At 46.2% G+C, this 19,329-nt stretch overlaps 1 protein-coding gene across 2 annotated transcripts in view; it reads left to right on the top strand.

Annotated features, from left to right (window-relative positions):
• Positions 1 to 19,329, top strand: part of asic1b (acid-sensing (proton-gated) ion channel 1b) — a gene marked incomplete at both ends in the record, with an annotated part of 75,491 nt that overhangs the window by 15,001 nt on the left and 41,161 nt on the right. Inside the window, one exon of one of the 2 annotated variants that reach the window (XM_084463039.1) lies at positions 8,638 to 9,243. The exons of the other annotated variant lie outside the window; for it this stretch is intronic. Coding sequence (XP_084319165.1) covers positions 8,638 to 9,243 — 606 coding nt within the window. Of the gene's footprint in view, positions 1 to 8,637; positions 9,244 to 19,329 lie in introns of those variants that run through there. 2 annotated transcript variants of the gene reach the window in all.

The following is a 19,329-nucleotide window of genomic DNA, read 5'->3' as shown; positions in this document are numbered from 1 at the left end:
ACCAGGAATCGTTTCTTTTATCATAACTCTGGATTTGAAAAGTAGAAGTGTCCCTCAGTAGAATAGACTATACTTTTACTGAAATACATAGCATACTAGTTTCTGTCTTCAAATCTTGATGTACTGGCAATGGGAAAAACTACTTAAAACCAGTACATTAGGACCCCACTTATCCGAACCCAACGGGACCGAAGGTCGTTCGTATCTCTGAAATGTCCGGATGACTGAAACATGTTAAAATGCACCAAATTCAATAAGTGTATACTTGTTTCATATAGACTCATAATACACCGATAAATACCCTTAATTACTTATGAAAATGCATCAAAATTGCAATCAAATAGCCAACTAAACTCATATAGCCTAGCCTATAATAGGCCTACAGTAGCCTAGAATAAAAGAAACAAATTTCCACTTGAGTGCGTGCTTTGATCAAATACAGTACTTTATTCTCAAATGAGGCTTACGCTGCATCGATAGGCTACTGTATTCGCAGAACAAAATGGTATAGCCTAAAAACAACCCAACATTAGAACAATTAGAGCAAATGATAATCAATAAATAAATAAATGAAATGACAGACAAGTTGCCGTGTCTTAGGCTATTGTAGCCTAAAAGAAAGTCTCGAAAACAACCGATGTAGGCAAGGCTGTAGGCTATTATTTAACAAATACAGTAGGTCTAGTAGGCTAATCTACATGCTCACAACACGTCTGTGTTCCTGAAGTCCATTAACTGGGAACAAAAAATGACTCGATGCTCCTCTGCTTCAGGTTGCTGACGCGCTTTCTGGCTACCAAGGAATGCAGCTCTCGTAGCAGACTCGTTTGCATTTTGCGCTCGACATTAGAGTAATAAAGAAATGAAACGTGACAGTAGGCTACAGCCTACAGGCAACATAGGTCTACATACAGTTGTGTTTTTATTCACAGTAGGATACAGTACATGTTTAAATGCAAGTAGGCCTACAGTACTGTAATGAAAATCCCACCAGTAACCAGATAGAAAGTTTTTTCAGCCTGTCCGGTAGACCAGGAGGTTCCTGTCCAGTAGACCAGGAGGTTCCTGTCCGGTAGACCAGGAGGTTCCTGTCCAGTAGACCAGGAGGTTCCTGTCCGGTAGACCATGAGGTTCCTGTCCGGTAGACCATCTGGTTCCTGTCCGGTAGACCAGGAGGTTCCTGTCCGGTAGACCAGGAGGTTCCTGTCCGGTAGACCGGGAGGTTCGGATGAGTGGGGTCCTACTGTACTACTATGTGAGCTCTAACCAGCTCAAGTGGTTGATGACGCTGGTCAAGCTAAAAAAGGCCCCTGGCTAGAATGGACTGTGCTACACTGAGACAGTTTTTTGTGTAGAAAGCAACTACAGATGAGCACTGTGTTAATAGCCAACAAGTCCATGCATGTCCTATAATGAATGTTGAAATACAGACATATCTAGCTCTACTAAACACCTCAAGCTCTACTCTCTGCGGATGTAGAAAGTACATGGATTCCTGAGTAAACTTGTCTGAGACGATACTGAGACACCAAGCATAGTTTTTGATGTAAAAATCTAAATGTACTTGTCAATGAAATGCATTGAAAATGCGCCCCTTTTGTGGTGGATTCTGGTACTACGGGGGGACTGACAGACTCACTCACTCACTAAATCACTCACTCACTCACTGACTGACTGACTGACTGACTGACAGACTCACTCACTCACTCACTCACTCACTGATTCACTCACTCACTCACTCACTGACTCACTCACTCACTCACTCACTGACTCACTCACTCACTCACTCACTCACTCACTCACGACGTGACACCGGCCAACCTAAAGCCCCACCCTTCAGCTGTCGCTGGGTGGGGGACATCAATGAAGGTGCAGTTCAAGCACGTCTGGCTAGAACAACAGGTTGATGAAGCTGCTTGGGTGTTGAAGCCCCCAGGCGAAGGACCAGGACACAGAATTACCCGTCAGCCCAGCCTGGGAATAGAAAACATAGAAAGGGTTTGTTTGATTTACCTCAGTCCACACATGCAGGGCTGTTTCATCACATAGACATAGTTGAATGATCTAGCGCACCCCGAGAGTCTGTGCTGATTGTATTTGACCATAGTCCTCTCCTCTCCTCACGTGCATCATCCGTCTCTGAAGCTGCACAGGGTGTGCGAGGGTCATGGATGTATTAGGTTGAGGGTCATGGATGTATTAGGGTGAGGGTCATGGATGTATTAGGGTGAGGGTCATGGATGTATTAGGGTGAGGGTCATGGATGTATTAGGGTGAGGGTCATGGATGTATTAGGGTGAGGGTGTGGATGTATTAGGGTGAGGGTCATGGATGTATTAGGGTGAGGGTGTGGATGTATTAGGGTGAGGGTCATGGATGTATTAGGGTGAGGGTCATGGATGTATTAGGGTGAGGGTCATGGATGTATTAGGGTGAGGGTCATGGATGTATTAGGGTGAGGGTGTGGATGTATTAGGGTGAGGGTGTGGATGTATTAGGGTGAGGGTCATGGATGTATTAGGGTGAGGGTGTGGATGTATTAGGGTGAGGGTCATGGATGTATTAGGGTGAGGGTCATGGATGTATTAGGGTGAGGGTCATGGATGTATTAGGGTGAGGGTCATGGATGTATTAGGGTGAGGGTGTGGATGTATTAGGGTGAGGGTGTGGATGTATTAGGGTGAGGGTGTGGATGTATTAGGGTGAGGGTGTGGATGTATTAGGGTGAGGGTCATGGATGTATTAGGGTGAGGGTGTGGATGTATTAGGGTGAGGGTGTACCTCACATACTAAACTCCTATTATTTTCCAGAGTACATTATTTGATTGTAGATTCTGAATTGGTGGGACTGAAAGGGAGTTGAGTCCAGCGATATGGAGATGGAGTCAGCTTGCGTCTCACGTGCAGGTATGACCTCCTGACCTCCTGCTAGTTTCCTCTCTTGTGAGGGAGCGTGGGGGTGGACGTGTGTCTGGGCTCTCTCTCCCTGATGGATGAAGCCAGGCCGAGGCCAGGGTCCAGAGCGACAGCCTTCCCAGAGGTAATCCCAGGCTCTGGACGGCTGGATGGAATCTGAAACATGCCCCCGTAAACCAAGATGTCCTCTTTTTAGATGGACTGCAAAGTTCTCCTCAACAGTAAAAAAAATAAAAAATAAAATCAATAGGCTTTCAGCCAAAGTCTACATTTCTTCTTTCTGATACCAATCTAGGAAACAGCCTTTTTATGGGGAATTTCCATTGTTTGTCTTTGTTCAGTCCAGAGTGAATGGACGCAGAGGTTAGCCAGGGACATTTGGGTTTAGTTGTTTACATTAGTCACCTGCTTGGGGGTCATTTAAGATAGCCTGGCCTGTCAGACCCAATTCTCAAGAATGCGACGGGTCAGGAAACTCTCATTTTCAATTTCCAAGAGGCGTTATCCAAAGGCCTAGATCAAAATGTGTGTGTGTGTGTGTGTGTGTGTGTGTGTGTGTGTGTGTGTGTGTGTGTGTGTGTGTGTGTGTGTGTGTGTGTGTGCAGGACGAAAAAACAGCCCTGGAGTCCGAACCAGCCGCCTCTGTATAGATAATAATGTTTTCATTTGGTTGAGCGGGGGGGGATGCTAACAGGCAACAGCCATCACACGATTTGACGGGGCGGGGGGGAGGGGGGGTTACAGCACAGCACTCAATTGCCTACTCCCCTACTTCACTAATCAATGTTTAGGCTACTACTAGCCTACTAGGCTACTAGGCCTATTAGCCCACAACTCCAGGAAGCAAAGTTCACGCTCTCGAGTGCTGATTAAATCTAGGCAAAGCAAAACGCACAGCCATAACAACTGGTAATTAATCACAAAAGACCAACCTTATATCGTAACCCAAACTTGTTTAAAGGACAATGCTCGTTTTTGACAACCTGGACCTTATTTACGACATATTATAAGACGTTTGACTCACCGAGATCACTTTGGTGTAGTTCGGAGGCATGTACTGTAGAAGAAATTTAAAATCCAGCGCGAGCCAGTATATCCATGTAATGCCGGTGGTCGGGGCACTTAGAATGCAGTTTCTAAAAATCTATTTTCTGCCGTGAAACGGTTGTTTTCATCAATCTGTCTTGATGAATCGCTAGTTGTGCTTACATAGAGAGCATAGGCCTGTTGTGGTATTTCACATGCCTCTGTAATATGATCTTTAGAAACGTCTTTAGACACGAAATAGCTTCCTCACTTGCTCCAGCACGCATGCGCACAGCGTGCTGGAGCAACGATTGCGCGCTGTGCGCATTAGTGCTGGAGCAAGTGAGGAAGCTATTTCGTTTCGAAAGACGTTTCTAAAGATCATGGCATGTGAAAACCAACAGGCCTATGCTCTATGTAAGCACAACTAGCGATTCATCAAGACAGATTGATGAAAACAACCGTTTAGCGGCAGAAAATAGATTTTTAGAAACTGCATTCTAAGTGCCCCGTCCACCGGCATTACATGGATATACTGGCTCGCGCTGGATTTTAAATTTCTTCTACATGCCTCCGAACTACACCAAAGTGATCTCGGTGAGTCAAACGTCTTATAATATGTCGTTAATAAGGTCCAGGTTGTCAAAAACGAGCATTGTCCTTTAATCCACTTCATTTTGGAATCAACTTTAAACAAATACTCAAGATCTCCGTTTTCCATGTTCATTGATGCTGCCATTAGCTAGATAGCTAAAGTGGATAACGTGATTGACAGGTGATGTGAATGACGGGACAGTCATGACAAGTTTTGATTGGATAAACCGTCCCAATGTTAAAATGTCAATGGAAATTCCAATGTAAGCACTTTGAGAGCTGGCTTAAAGTCGCACAGAAACGGACGTTTGAGATCATCTATCTTCCGTAGTTTGACGTATTTCTGACGCAAACAAGCTATGAGGGTGGGACATAATGTTTAGAGAATTTGATTGGAACATTGACAAGTGGACGGGTTTTAAGAACTTTAGACAGATTCGATAGAAGGATAGCGTTGATTGACGGGTGGATGTTGTGAAATTATTGGCCTAAAATCTAAGGTACCTGTTGTCATAATTGCACGTGACCTACCGTTTTCCATGAAGTAAGAAATTCTATACTTTGATATAAGATTACAACAAAAGTAGAATTTTGTAATTTTTTTGGCATACATTGTTGAATAGGTGAACACTATGACCAATTACTGTATGTGAACCAAAATGGGACAGAATGCTTTTTGTGCGTGGCTGTAAGCCAGCGCAGCTAGAAGAGCCAATGTCCCATTGTCCAGTGTCTTGGCGTTGTTGACCTGCAATTCTATGTTGCTACCACAAGAGACAGTGGTCCCAGAACATCAAAACAAAAGACTGGCACCACTGATTTTCAAGAGCTCCTGTGGCCTAGTGGTTAAGGAGCTTGTCTGCCATGCTGAACGTGCAAGTTCAGAACTCACAAAAAACTCATAGAACTCACAAAACTTGTGGGTTCAAAACTTGCATTGTGGACAGTTTTTTGTCACTGGATGTTATCGAAGCTATGTAAAAATGCGGTTACCTGTTGGTTGTTTGTCAATTATTGAATTTATGTGATGTGATAAGTAAACAATTAAGTGTGCGCATTTTGGCAACAAAAGAATGAACTACGGATGCCACCAGGTCCAGATCAGTCAATTACATCTATTGACCAGTGTCATTATAGCAATGCGTGCACAATGTCAAAACAGGACGATGATGTTGCACAGAAAAGGGTCTATTATGTACTAGACAGTGTGCGCATTTTGGCAACAAAAGAATGAACTACGGATGCCACCAGGTCCATCAGTCAAATGCATCGATTCTATTGACCTGGTGGTTCTATGTCAGTTATTGAATTTATGTGGTATAGAGCCATTGCCCATAAATAAATGAGCGTGGGTCATATTTGTTTAGACCCTTTTACAGCCTACGTCAGCCCAAATACGTGCGCGCAATCTCGAAAGGGCTCCGGTGGCCTAGTGGTAAAGGAGCTTGTCTCCCAATGCTGAACGTGTGAGTTCAAAACTTGCTTTGGTTGGTACCTGTTGGTTGTTTGTCAATTATTGAATGTATGTGCAGTAATTGAACATTTGAAATACTTCTGTTTTGAAATTATACCTACAATATGTGTCTCAGTAATTACCCATTATATATAGACCCTTTTACTGTTGGTAAACAATTAAGTGTGCGCATTTGGCAACAAATGTATACTCATGTATTATAAACACTATATGTACTACATACTACACAACATGTTGACTACACATGTATACAACACACCATGGATACTACACATGGATACTACACACCATGTATATGTACACAACACACTATGGATACTACACACCATGGATATTACACACCATACACACACTATGGATACTACACACCATTAATATGTACACAACACACTATGGATATTACACAACATGGATATTACACACGATACACACATCATGGATGCTACACACCATGCAACCAGTCACATCTTGGTAAATGGACCCTTCAACTTTCTCTGTACTGGCTCCCTGTAGCAGCTCCCATCCAGTTTAAAACTCTGGTGCTAGGCTACAACTCCAGGCCATGGTCAAGCCTTACAACCTGCCCGACTGCTACACCCTGCTACCTCTGTCACTCAAAGGCCCTTGCAGTCGATCGAAGTGGTTATGGCTCTTCTCTGTCCTGGCCCCGCAGTAGTGGAGCGAACTGCCCACTGACGTCAGGACAGCAGAGTCGCTGCCCATCTTTCACAGCAGGCTGAAAACTCACCTCTTCTTCCTCTTTGTACTCCAGGATCCTCCCTCTTAATCACCTATTGTTTGTATATTTTGCTACTCTTGCACTTTCGCTTCAGCACTACAGTAGATTATGCTCTTGGTCACTTGGGAATAGTAGTGCATTGACTACCTCGTTAAATGCTATTATTGTAAGTCACTTTCGATATGCTCAATGACTGATCTGCTAAAAGGCTGATGTAAATGTTATGTAATCTCTCATTTGCTCTCTTTGTCTCTCTGTCTCTCTCTCTCTCTATCTCTCTCGTATGGTGATGTGACTCAGCAGATCCTGTGGTTCCTGTGCAGAACCAGCTCTGTTTTAGAGGCAAGAGAGAGGGAGCAGGCCGGTGAGGCAGGGACACCAGGTCAAACTCTGCCTGGAGACGCCCCCTTGAATGTGAGACTCACTGACCCCCTGGAGATGGGCCAGCTGAGTGTCCCCGCATGCCCCCTGACAGCCGATAGGGCTGGAGGCACGGCCCCAGAGCAGGTCCCCCTGACAGCCGATAGGGCTGGAGGCACGGCCCCAGAGCAGGTCCCCCTGACAGCCGATAGGGCTGGAGGCACGGCCCCAGAGCAGGTCCCCCTGGGGCGGAGGACTGGCCAGCTCTGAACACATGGCACATAGAGGATCAGGCTAGTAAAGTCTAGCCTGTAGCTATCAGATCCCGCATGTGGAGTAGCTCATATTTTTTTAGTAGATTTGTTATACACTAGGCTAGTGTTAATTATATAATAATAATAATAACAATAATAATAATAATATAAAAATATTAGATATTTATTAATAATAATATTATTATTAAAGGTATAATATGTAGTATGTGGATTATTTCCTCCATCTAGTGTCTAAAGATTAGAACTGCAACAACACAACGTATTGGTTGCCAAAATGCCAGAGAATGCACTGTTTCAGTCATACTGTGATAAGATCTTCACTCCGAGAGGAACATAACGTTACACTAATCAGTAATCACAATCAAGTATTTCAGAGTGCCATGTAATAAGTTAGATGCTGTAGTGAGGAGATAACGTTAGGTCTGGCTATGCAGATTCCAAGAAAGATAACGATAGCTAGTTAGCTAGCTTACCGTTCTAATAGAAAAGTAGCCATGTCACCATGCAACTTTATCCCATGAAACTCCATAAACTCCGTCCAACGAGCAAAGGCTGGCCCGATATTTATCTGACTTGTTCCTTCTTCGGTCACTGAGCTTTTGAAATTCATATCGCACGGTTCGCTGGGGCTCAGGCGGAGAAGCAGGACGACAAAACTCGACCATTTTACCAAACGTTCAGCTGAAAAGAGTGAGCGGGCCGTCAACATTTCATAATGTAATAATTTCAGACAAAATATATTTTTTTATGGAAAAGCAATACTTTTACTCTGCAGCCTTCGCAAAGGCCTATGGATGTATTATTTTTTGAAAAAAATGTTTATTTTATCCACATATAACATATTATACCTTTAAGTTAAAAAGGAAAGAAAGAAAGAAAGAAAGAAAAATAAAATATTTGGCAAATTCGCAGTGGAGGGAATTATAAACTATTAGTTAATACAAACTTGTCGTGGTATTGTTTGTTATTTGTATGGGTGTTGGTTTTGTACAATTTGGTTTAGTAAACTTCTGGGCTCCCGACGTGTCGGATAGCACATTAAATCATGCTGAATAACTGAGCTACCGCCGGAACGCCTCTGCAGACTCCCGACTGCTCCGTCAGTGTGGGAGAGAGACGGAGAGAGAGCCCACTGACGGGCGCTGGGATGCGCTTCAATCGCCCTTCGAACAAGTAATTGACTCCGATCTGGATTTACTGGCAGCCTTCAATGTTGATTACGTGTGTGATGCTCATGCTAAACACGCTATAAGATGTGTCAGTGCGAATCGGGACAGAAAACGAAGGCGAGACCTCTTGCCGAAGCTGGGAAGCTCTTCCTAAAACACACCACGTTTCACGGCTTGAGGCACGTATTTCTGAGCGGCTCCTACCCCCGGAGACTCGCCTGGCTGCTGGCGTTTCTAGTGGCTATCGCTCTGCTCTTCACATGGTCATCCAACAGGGTCCGGTACCTCCTCTCCTCACCCGTTCACACCAAAGCGCATATGGTGTTCGCCAAACGGCTGGTTTTCCCCTCCGTGACGATATGCAACCAAAACCTCTTGTTGCCGCGGCGCATGAAGAAGCCGGATATATTCAGCGCGGGAAGGTGGCTGGGACTTCTGGGGAAGAACTGGCAGGTTTCCCCCGGCGCCAGGGAGGCGCTCATACCTCGGGGGGATGGTGGCAACGCGAGCAGCGAGCCGCCGTGGTCGCCTCTCTCTCGCATTTTGGACTTCAATCACTTTCTTCCGCCTCCGCGTGAATCTCAGCCGTCCATGAAGCAGTTGCTGGACCGGCTGGGACACCAGCTGGATGAGATGCTGCTGTATTGCCGCTTCCAGGGGGAGCTCTGCGGACCGCGCAATTTCAGCACCGTGAGTGTGTGGACAGCGCCGAAGTTCAATCTCAATTCTCTGCCGTTTGCTGCAACAAGTTGCGGGCTAGGCTGTCGAGCTAAGATCGCCCCCATATGTAGGGGTGCTGTGTTGAAGTGCTTTTGAGGGATATGTGCTTCTTGTTAAATGGAAAATGGTCGTTTTAGAGAGAGAATGCTGCATAGATTGATATGGAATAGGTTTAGTCGACGGGAGTGCGAATAGGCCTATTGTTTATCCTCATCCAGTACTCAGCCTGTAGTAACTTTCCATTCGGTTTGATTGACGTTTGAGCCTTATGTTTTACCTCCCATTTTAAAGCCTGCTCCTCATCCAGGATCAGTATGCAGAATGACCATAAGGACGGCCGCTTTGAAGAGTCCATAGGAAAGCATTAGCAGCAGCCATCCAGCAGACAGACTAGGCTACCATAATGGGCCCTGTATGTTTTATTAATGTGTTCAGATTGATATCTCTGCCAGGGTTCAGTGTGAGTTCAGAGAGCACTAATTGCTTCCACAAAACCTTTATTACCAATGCATTGATTTTTTGCACCCATGTAGATTGATCTGGGATCTGAGGTTCAACAGACACACGCACGCGCACACACACACACACACACACACACACACACACACACACACACACCAGCTTATCAGCTGATTTATCTGAGAGGTGACTATTCTATCTTTAATTTTCTCTCTCTCTCTCTCTCTCTCTCTCTCTCTCTCTCTCTCTCTCTCTCTCTCTCTCCACACATCCATACACACAGCCAAGTACTCTCCAAAAATCAAATGGCTCGATTTGGCTAATTCAAGTGACCTTCCCCACAGTGGTGTGACAGTATCACAGCTCATGGAGATGTTTTTATCTCCCTGCAGGAGGGCGGTGGGTGGAGGGTAGAGGTCTCTGTAACTAGGCAGGGTCCCGTTGTCCTGGTCTGAGCCCGCCCCCTCCGCCCCCCCCCCCCCCCCCAGCCCCTCCACCCCCCCTCCAGCCCCGCCCCGCCTCTCTGCTGCCGAGTCAAGAGTGTGCACATTACCAGAGACCCAGGAGACCAATCAGCTGCTAATGAAGAGTTATGATCCATGTGGCGCAGACGCGCTGGTCTCCCGGAGACACAGTCAGACGCGCTGGTCTCCCGGAGACACAGTCAGACGCGCTGGTCTCCCGGAGACACAGTCAGACGCGCTGGTCTCCCGGAGACACAGTCAGACGCGCTGGTCTCCCGGAGACACAGTCAGACGCGCTGGTCTCCCGGAGACACAGTCAGACGCGCTGGTCTCCCGGAGACACAGTCAGACGCGCTGGTCTCCCGGACGCGCAGACACACCCCCTCTGATGGAGGGCTGTTCTAGTTTCTACACACAACCATGAAGGACGACCCGCCTGTCTGTCAGAAGGGGAGGACGCTCACCCAACCGGACTAATAATAATAACAATGAATTTTATTGATATAGCACACTTTAAAATGCAGGACAAATCTTAAGGTGCTTCACAGAGTGCAGTAAAAAAAAAAAAAGACATAAAAACATAAAGGGCAATAACTGGCTAAAATAATTTAACATAATTAAAACTAGGATTAATGACAAATATTAAATATGAAAATAAAATAATAATAATAATAATAATAATAACAATAATCTAGTAGAAGGCGGCACAGAACAGGTGTGTTTTTAGACTAGATTTAAATCCAGTGATGGATTCTGAGGCCTGGATGATTCTTGGGAGCTGGTTCCACAGGCGTGGCCCCAGGGTGGAGGATGTTTCCTGGGAGCTGGTTCCACAGGCGTGGCCCCAGGGTGGAGAAGGCACGGTCACCCATTGTAGCCAGCTTGGTGCAGGGGACAGCTAGCATGTTCAGTTCGCTGTCTGACCGGAGGGACCTAGATGGGGGCTTGGGGGAAATTAGTTCTTGGAGGTAGGTGGGACCAGTGTGGTTGATTGCTTTGAATACCAGGAGGAGGAGCTTGAAGGTGATGCGTTGGTTGATGGGAAGCCAGTGGAGGGAGTGAAGGATGGGGGTGATGTGTTCTGACTTTCGGGTTTTGGTGAGAACCTGGGCAGCACTGTTTTGGACATATTGCAATCGCTGGATGGTTTTGGTGGGGACTGGGGAGTCCTGCAAGCAGGGAGTTGCAATAGTCAATACGGGAGGTGACGAAAGCATGGACCAGTTTTTCAGCATCACGCGGGGAGAGTATGGGTCTTAACTTTGAAATGTTTCTCAGGTTGTAGAAGGACGTTTGGCAGACAGCTTTGACATGTGAGTCAAATGACAACGTTTGGCGCCCAGGCTGGTAACCAGTGAGGAGAGGGGATGGTGTGACCGTTGATGGTGATATTGGAGATGCCAGCCTGTTTGGTTTGATGGGGAGTGCCGATGAGGATGGCTTCTGTCTTGCTTCCATTGAGTTGGAGAGAATTGTTGTTCATCCAATGGTGGATGTCAGCAAGACAGTTGGTAGCCTGGGTGATAGCAAGATGTTTGTCAGGGGAGGTTTGGAGGTAGATTTGAGTGTCTCAGCATTAGTTATGTTGTTGATGTTATGGCTTCTGAGTATCTTTCCAAGGGGGAGCATGTAAACCAGGAAGAGCAGAGGGCCCAAGACTGCCCCCTGTGGAACACCAGAGGTAACACTCCTGACGCTGGAGGTGAGTCCGCCCAGAGGGGACTCACCTCCAGGGAGCCGAACTAGACACACACACACACACACACACTGGATCTCTCATCTCTTTCTCACGTGTAACACAGTGATTTGGATTTATTTTACGTTTTCAGGAGGAGGGAGGAAGGGAGGAGGGAATGAGGAGGTGGAAGGAGGGGAGGCGCATATGAGAGGAGAGGGGAGGAGAATCGAAGTGAAAAGACCCCCCCCCCCCCCACACACACACACCTGACTCATACCCCTCTGAATCTGACTTCAGATCCCCCTGCCTCCATCTGGGCTGAAACCATTGATTTCAGGTCCCAGCCAATCAAAGATAACCTCCCCTGCCTCTCTATTGACCTTCTCCCCCATAGCGGTCGTGGTTATAGGGTCAGATACATATTCAGAGTGCCCCCCACCCCCTCTCCCCCACAGACCCCCAACCTCCTTGGCTTCTTCCTCCAACAGTTTGAGTGCCCTTGTCTGAGGCAATTGTCTCGTCAGAACAGAGGCTCTACCCCACACAGCCCCCCCCCCGGGTTCTACCCCACACAGTCCCCCCCCCCCCCCCGGGCTCTACCCCACACAGCCCCCCCCCCGGTCTCTACCCCACACAGTCCCCCCCCCCCGCCCCGGGCTCTACCCCACACAGTCCCCCCCCCCCGGGCTCTACCCCACACAGCCTCCCCCCCCCCGGGCTCTACCCCACACAGTCCTGCCCCCCCCCGGGCTCTACCCCACACAGTCCCCCCCCCCGGGCTCTACCCCACACAGTCCCCCCCCCCTGGGCTCTACCCCACACAGTCCCCCCCCCCCCCCCCCCCGGGCTCTACCCCACACAGTCCCCCCCCCCTGGGCTGTACCCCACACAGTCCCCCCTGGGCTCTACCCCACACCGTCTGGGTGTCTGTGAATTATTAATCTGAGATAGAGTGACATTTCTGTGCTGTGTGTGTGTGTGTGTGTGTGTGTGTGTGTTTGTGTGTGTGTGTGTGTGTGTGTGTGAATGAATGAATTCATGATTTTATTTCCAGCCCACCTCTCAGACATATTTTTGAAAAAGCATTTTCAAAGCATTTTTGTGTGTGGGGGTGTATTTTTTATTTTTCAGACAGTTTTTTTTGATAGATTACAGAAACATTCCCTGGGTTTCTTGAGCTGCAATAAAGCATTAATAAGGAATAGATTTCCTCTGATAGTGGGGAGGGGGGGGATGCAGCTGTATAATCTTCAACCAACCCAATATCGCATCATGGCTGGCATTCTCACTCGGTTACACTTGGATGCAGTGTGTGTGTGTGTGTGTGTGTGTGTGTGTGTGTGTGTGTGTGTGAGAGTCTACTTGATGCACTTTGATGACAGTTTGAATCAGCTGGCCACTTTAAAGTCGCACTGAAACGGACGTTTGAGATCATCTAACTTCCCTAGTTTGACGTATTTCCGACGCTAACAAGCTATGAGGGTGGGACATGTGTTTAGAGGAATTTGATTGGAACATTGACACGTGGACGGGTTTTAAGAACTTTTGACAGATTCGATAGAAGGATAGCGTTGATTGACGGGTGGATGTCCTGAAATTATTGGCCTAAAGTCTAAGGTACCTGTTGTTGTAATTGCACGTGACCTACCGTTTTCCAGGAAGTAAGAAATTATATACTTTGATATAAGATTACAACAAAAGTAGAATTTTGTAATTTCTTTGGCATACATCGTTGAATAGGTGAACACTATGACCAATTATGTGAACTAAAATGGGACAGAATGCTTTTTTCATTTCAGTGCGACTTTAAGAGACAAACTACCTGACATGATGGAAAAACATCAGCTCCCCCCATTAATAAAAATATGTATACATAATCAATCAAGCTGTTGTCTTTCGTCCCGGCCGTGTCTCACTCTGGGGTGTAACAGAGCTGAGCTGACTCTCCCAGCATGCCACTCAGGAAGAGCCACAGGCTGCAGCCATTGTCAAGCCTCGCAATGATGCTCCCAATGCGCCCAAGGTCACCCGCTCCGCAACACAACGCAATCTCTCGGTTACCACAGCAACTCTGACTATGGGTTTTGTCAGTCAGTCACCTCATACTAACAACCCCCCCCCCCCACCCCCCCCCCCCACACACACACACACACACACACACAAGTGTAGAGAGCAGCGCTGTCTAGATACACTGAAAACATTTGGTGTAAAGAAAATGTATCTAGGAGGTGCTCTTTGCTGGGGGAGAATAAATCCAAAATAGAAACCAAGCAAAAACTAAGTCACTCAGCCAGTATCGATAAAATGCCTTTATTAAGTTGGCATATTTAACATGTTAAGCCTCATAGCCTTCGTCAGGGAGTTCAGTGCTACAAATCAGAGGTACCTGCTAGCTCCTCACTCCCTCCTCACTAGCTCGCTAGCTCCTCACCCCCTCCTCACTAGCTTGCTAGCTCCTCACTCCCTCCTCACTAGCTCGCTAGCTTGCTAGCTCCTCACTCCCTCCTCACTAGCTCGCTAGCTTGCTAGCTCCTCACTCCCTCCTCACTAGCTCGCTAGCTCCTCACTCCCTCCTCACTCCCTCCTCACTAGCTCACTAGCTTGCTAGCTCCTCACTCCCTCCTCACTCCCTCCACGCTAGCTTGCTAGCTCCTCACTCCCTCCTCACTAGCTCACTAGCTTGCTAGCTCCTCACTCCCTCCGCGCTAGCTTGCTAGCTCCTCACTCCCTCCGCGCTAGCCAGGGATGGGCAGTATTTCTTTACTTGTATTTGAAATACGTATTTCAATTACTTTGGAGTATTTTGTAATTTGTATTTGATAAGGCCGATAAAAAATCAAATGTAATTTGTAACAAAATATTTTAGTGGATTTTGAGTGGAGTAAATCTGTATTTAAAATACTCAAAATACTTTCTCCACGAATAAAAAAACGAAAATAATACATGTTCTTATAATATTAGATGTAACAATAAATAATGTTTTAAGGCACATGTCCATAGGCTTTTTTCCTTTTTTTTCAGTTGAAAAGAGTTGAGCGCAGGGCTCTAAAGACTGTAGACAGTGAACAAGTTAACTAGCTAGCTATCTTACTGCTGTTTAACTACCTAGACCGTTGGTGGACAGTGAACCACGCAGCTCTCAGACTTGAAAGGCATGCTCACGTGGATGCAAATTGACCCACACTACCAGTGCCACGCCTTCAGATCTTCAAATTCAACGGATTGTCTGTCAAAGTAAAGTAGTAAAGTAGAATTTTGTAATTTTTTTGGCATACATCGTTGAATAGGTGAACACTATGACCAATTATGTGAACTAAAATGGGACAGAATGCTTTTTTCATTTCAGTGCGACTGTAAGAGACAAACTACCTGACATGATGGAAAAACATCAGCTCCCCCCATTAATAAAAATATGTATACATAATCAATCAAGCTTTTGTCTTTTAATAGCTTTGCTGAGTTACACTGACATTCTGTGACTGTTCTCCCTTTTAGTGGGGTTCACCAGAGCTTTGTGTATATCATATGGCCCAGACCTGAATACTCTGCTTTACCAAATTGAGAGAAAAAAGAAAAAGAAAAAAAAACATTTCCTATATTAAAATAAAATACATTCTGGCACCAGTATTTTGTATTTTATTTTGCTACATTTATTTGAGGGGTATTTTGTATTTTGTATCAAAATACATTTTGATGTATTTTTGCTCATCTCTGTCGCTAGCTCGCTAGCTCCTCACTCCCTCCTCACTAGCTTGCTAGCTCCTCACTCCCTACTCGCTAGCTCGATATCTCCTCACTCCCTCCTCACTATCTCGATAGCTCCTCACTCCCTCCTCACTAGCTCGCTAGCTCCTCACTTCCTCCTCACTAGCTCACTCCCTCCTCACTAGCTTGCTAGCTTTCTAGCTCCTCACTCCCTCCTCACTAGCTCCTCACTCCCTCCTCACTAGCTCCTCACTCCCTCCTCACTAGCTTGCTATCTCCTCACTCCCTCCTCACTAGCTCACTAGCTCCTCACTAGCTTGCTAGCTCCTCACTCCCTCCTGACTAGCTTTCTAGCTCCTCACTCCCTCCTCACTAGCTCGCTAGCTCCTCACTCCCTCCTCACTAGCTCGCTAGCTCCTCACTCCCTGACCACGGCTGTGTTGCTGAAACGCGTCAGAGCTTTGTAATTCTTATATTATGAATATGCCAACTTAATAAAGGCATTTTAACAATATTCTGGCGGAGTGCCTTGGTTTCTGCCTCATTTTGATGTAGGCGAGTACTGTATGGCATGTTGATGAATAATAATTCAGGCTACAGTAGGGCTGGGCTCAGCTGGCTCAGGCACGCCTCATCCCCCCTCAGTCAGTTATGAGCATCACACAGGACTAGCTGTCACCAGCAAAGACCTCAGGAGCGCATGAACACACAGAGCATTGTTTACTCATGGTGAGCTAAAAGCAGGCTTTTTTACCGATTGACAGTGTGTCCCCACTGTTGACTGTGTCCCCCATGGAAAGTCTAAGTGTGTTTCCTACCCTATACACACATGCTTTCCCTATACACACATGCTAATGCTAGTTGTGAACGTGATTGAAGCCCGGTGGTGGAGGAAATGGAAGTGAAGGCATCTTATTGATGGGGGTGTTTTTCTGCCCATTGAATCATGGCTGCCGCGCTGTGCTGGACGCTGGCAGGTGTTTCAGCCTCTTTACTTAGTTTTGCCACTTAAGGTTTCTAAAGGTCGCGCTGTATATTCAGCCCATACATGTCATCAGGACGATGGGAGGTTTCTCTCAGCTCCACCCCGGGCTCGTTCCTGAGGACATTATGATGTCACACGGCCGTATGTTTGTATCAGCATCCCCGTTCTTGCATGATTGCAGGGCCTCATTGAAAAGCGTGAAAGAACATTATGTTTCCTATTACAACGTCACATGCTGTAGGCTACAACGCGTCCCCTGTGACGGTTAAGTCTTCGGTCGTTTCGTGTTTGATCATCTGTCACTCTCATGATCCCTCGCTCCTACTTTTGCATCTCCTGTGCTGCGCTGTGTGAGTGAATGTCTGTCAGTCCGTCATCCGGCTCCCTCTGTAAGCAGTGTGTCCCGTGAGGCTGCTGCTCACTAATGACACCTGGAGCAATCATCAATAGTGGCGCTCATAATGCAAACTGAGAACATGGCCTCCCCCAGTGATTCGCTCAGGGACCAGGTACTACGACAGGATACGCCAGTCTGATACAGGATAGGTCTCTGACTGAAGGCTAAGCAATAGAACGTCTGAATTATTCCTCAATAAAGAGACTTGGAGAAGAGAGAAGCTGCCTTTCTTGGTTTGTATTATCACACTTGTGCAGGTGAGGACACAACCACCTTCAGAGTCTCGGGGTGAGTGTGTCCCCCTCCTGGGAAGAAACCTTTGAATACAGACCCAGCATAGCCACTATGACACTTAGTTCATTCACTTAGATAAGCTCCCATGAATCCATCTGGCAATTACATCAAATGACCATATCACAAAGCTCTAAGTGTTTCATACACTGGTCCAGTGGTCTTGGAAATCCTCTTCCTCATCAGCCAACTAGAGAGTCATGAAGAGTTTAAAAGTTCACTAAGAGAAGAGGCCATTATATTCTTACAGCGGTTACGTCTCTTCAAGCGGAGCCTCTAGCTTAGCTGTCTAATATTACATTACAGAAAAAGCACCCCGTGCGCTTTAGTCTCCATCCCAGATGTCCACAGATATGATGGACCCCGACATATTTATTTATCTGAAACTGTTTATCTACTGATAGTCATGTCTCTCTTGTGAAGTATTTAGCCCATGTTTAGGGCTCTGTAAATGGTCCTAGCCAATAGACAATATATATTTTCCAGGAGCTTTCTCGATCATCTTGTTGAGAGAGGTCAGGGAATAATTTTTACAGCTCACCTTTTCTGCCCCCGGATGAGCTGTTTTTTTGTTTCCCTCTAGAAAAAGGGGTAGGACAGGTGTACTCAAATACAAATCCTAAAGGTCCACAATTCTTTTCCCCAGTAATCCAAAGGTCCGTTTTTTAAGCAAACAATTATAATACAAATCACCAACTGGTTCACCCACCCACCCAACAAAGGTAAATCAAACTTTTTCAAGTCCTGTCTCCTCTCCTATCCTCTCCTGTCTCCTCTCCTCTTGTCTCCTTCCTCTGCTCCTGCCTCCTCTCCTCCTGTCTCATCTTCTCACCTGTCTTATCTCCATACCTCCTGTATCCTCTCCTCCAATCCGATTTCATCCCGTCGATTTTTCTGGTTCTTAGCTCTGAATTCTGAGGAAAGGTCGCTTCAAATTGTTTTTTGTTTCATAGTGGCATTTTGCCACTCCACAAGAGCTACAAAGATTTTCTTTGTATTTAAGCACATCGGCATATTTCCGATCCAATCATCTTCTATTTTCACTGTCAACTCTTCTTTTGGCCACCTTTGAAGATGCCATTTTAGCTAAAGTTAGCTGCGCTGTCAACTCTCCATCTGTGCTGTCAATTTACATGACCCCAGTGTTGCCAGATCGGGTCAACAATTTCCCAACTGCCCAATGTGATCAAAGGTCAGCTCTATGGGCGCAAAACCGGCCAATCTGGCAACAATGCTAACCAGGACATTCAAAGTGCTGCTTAAAGGGATATTCTGGAATTTTTGAACTAGGGCCTCATTTTCGACTTACCTATGATGTTTTTGACTGATGGAGATCATTTTCTGTTAATTCCATGCTGTAGATAGCTTTGGGTCGTTCCAATTTCAACTGGTGGCTAATGCTAGTACAACACAATGAAGTCACATTAGCCTGTCCAAAAAAACACCCCCACACACCCAGAGCGCCCCCAAAAACAAATTAAATATGAGTAAAATCTCTAGGGGATTATTTATGTCTATTTACCATCCGTTTTGAATTCAGACTATCGTGTTATCCAAAAATGAAGCCCTAGTTCAAAAATTCCAGAATATCCCTTTAAAGCAGAGAATTTTGAGTTGTTGCAGCGATGTCTCGGAAATAATACTATGAAAAGTACCTTTTTTTTCAGAGTCCGTTGTGGTTCAGTCCAGAGTCGGACTGGAGTCTTTGAGGATAGATGGGTTAGGATCTACAGCATGTCCATCCTCCCATTGCTCCCTGCATGTTAGGACCCAACAATACCTGCTAGCCAAATGTGCCAGAGACCTCAGAAGCAGACAGAACACTGGATCCAAGTTTAACGGTTTAATAAAAATCAAATACCCTACCTAATGTAAACTAAAGCTATTGGGCGTGTGTGGGTGCCTGGTAGGAATGTGAATGGAGTGTGTGCTAGACTACGTGTGTGAGGCAGTGTCTAGGTGCAAAGCTAAGTGTGGTGCGAGTGTAAATGGACCGGGGAGTGTTGTGTATGTGCTGCAGAAGCCCTAGTGGCAGGGGTGAGGCGACAGGGAGAGTCCGAGAGGTGGATTCCTGGGT

This window comes from Borostomias antarcticus (genome assembly GCF_949987555.1).
Source record: "Borostomias antarcticus genome assembly, contig: scaffold_89, whole genome shotgun sequence".
Lineage (NCBI taxonomy): Eukaryota > Metazoa > Chordata > Actinopteri > Stomiiformes > Stomiidae > Borostomias > Borostomias antarcticus.
The sequence above is the reverse complement of the archived record's forward strand: the minus strand, read 5'-3'. Positions and strand labels throughout refer to the sequence as shown.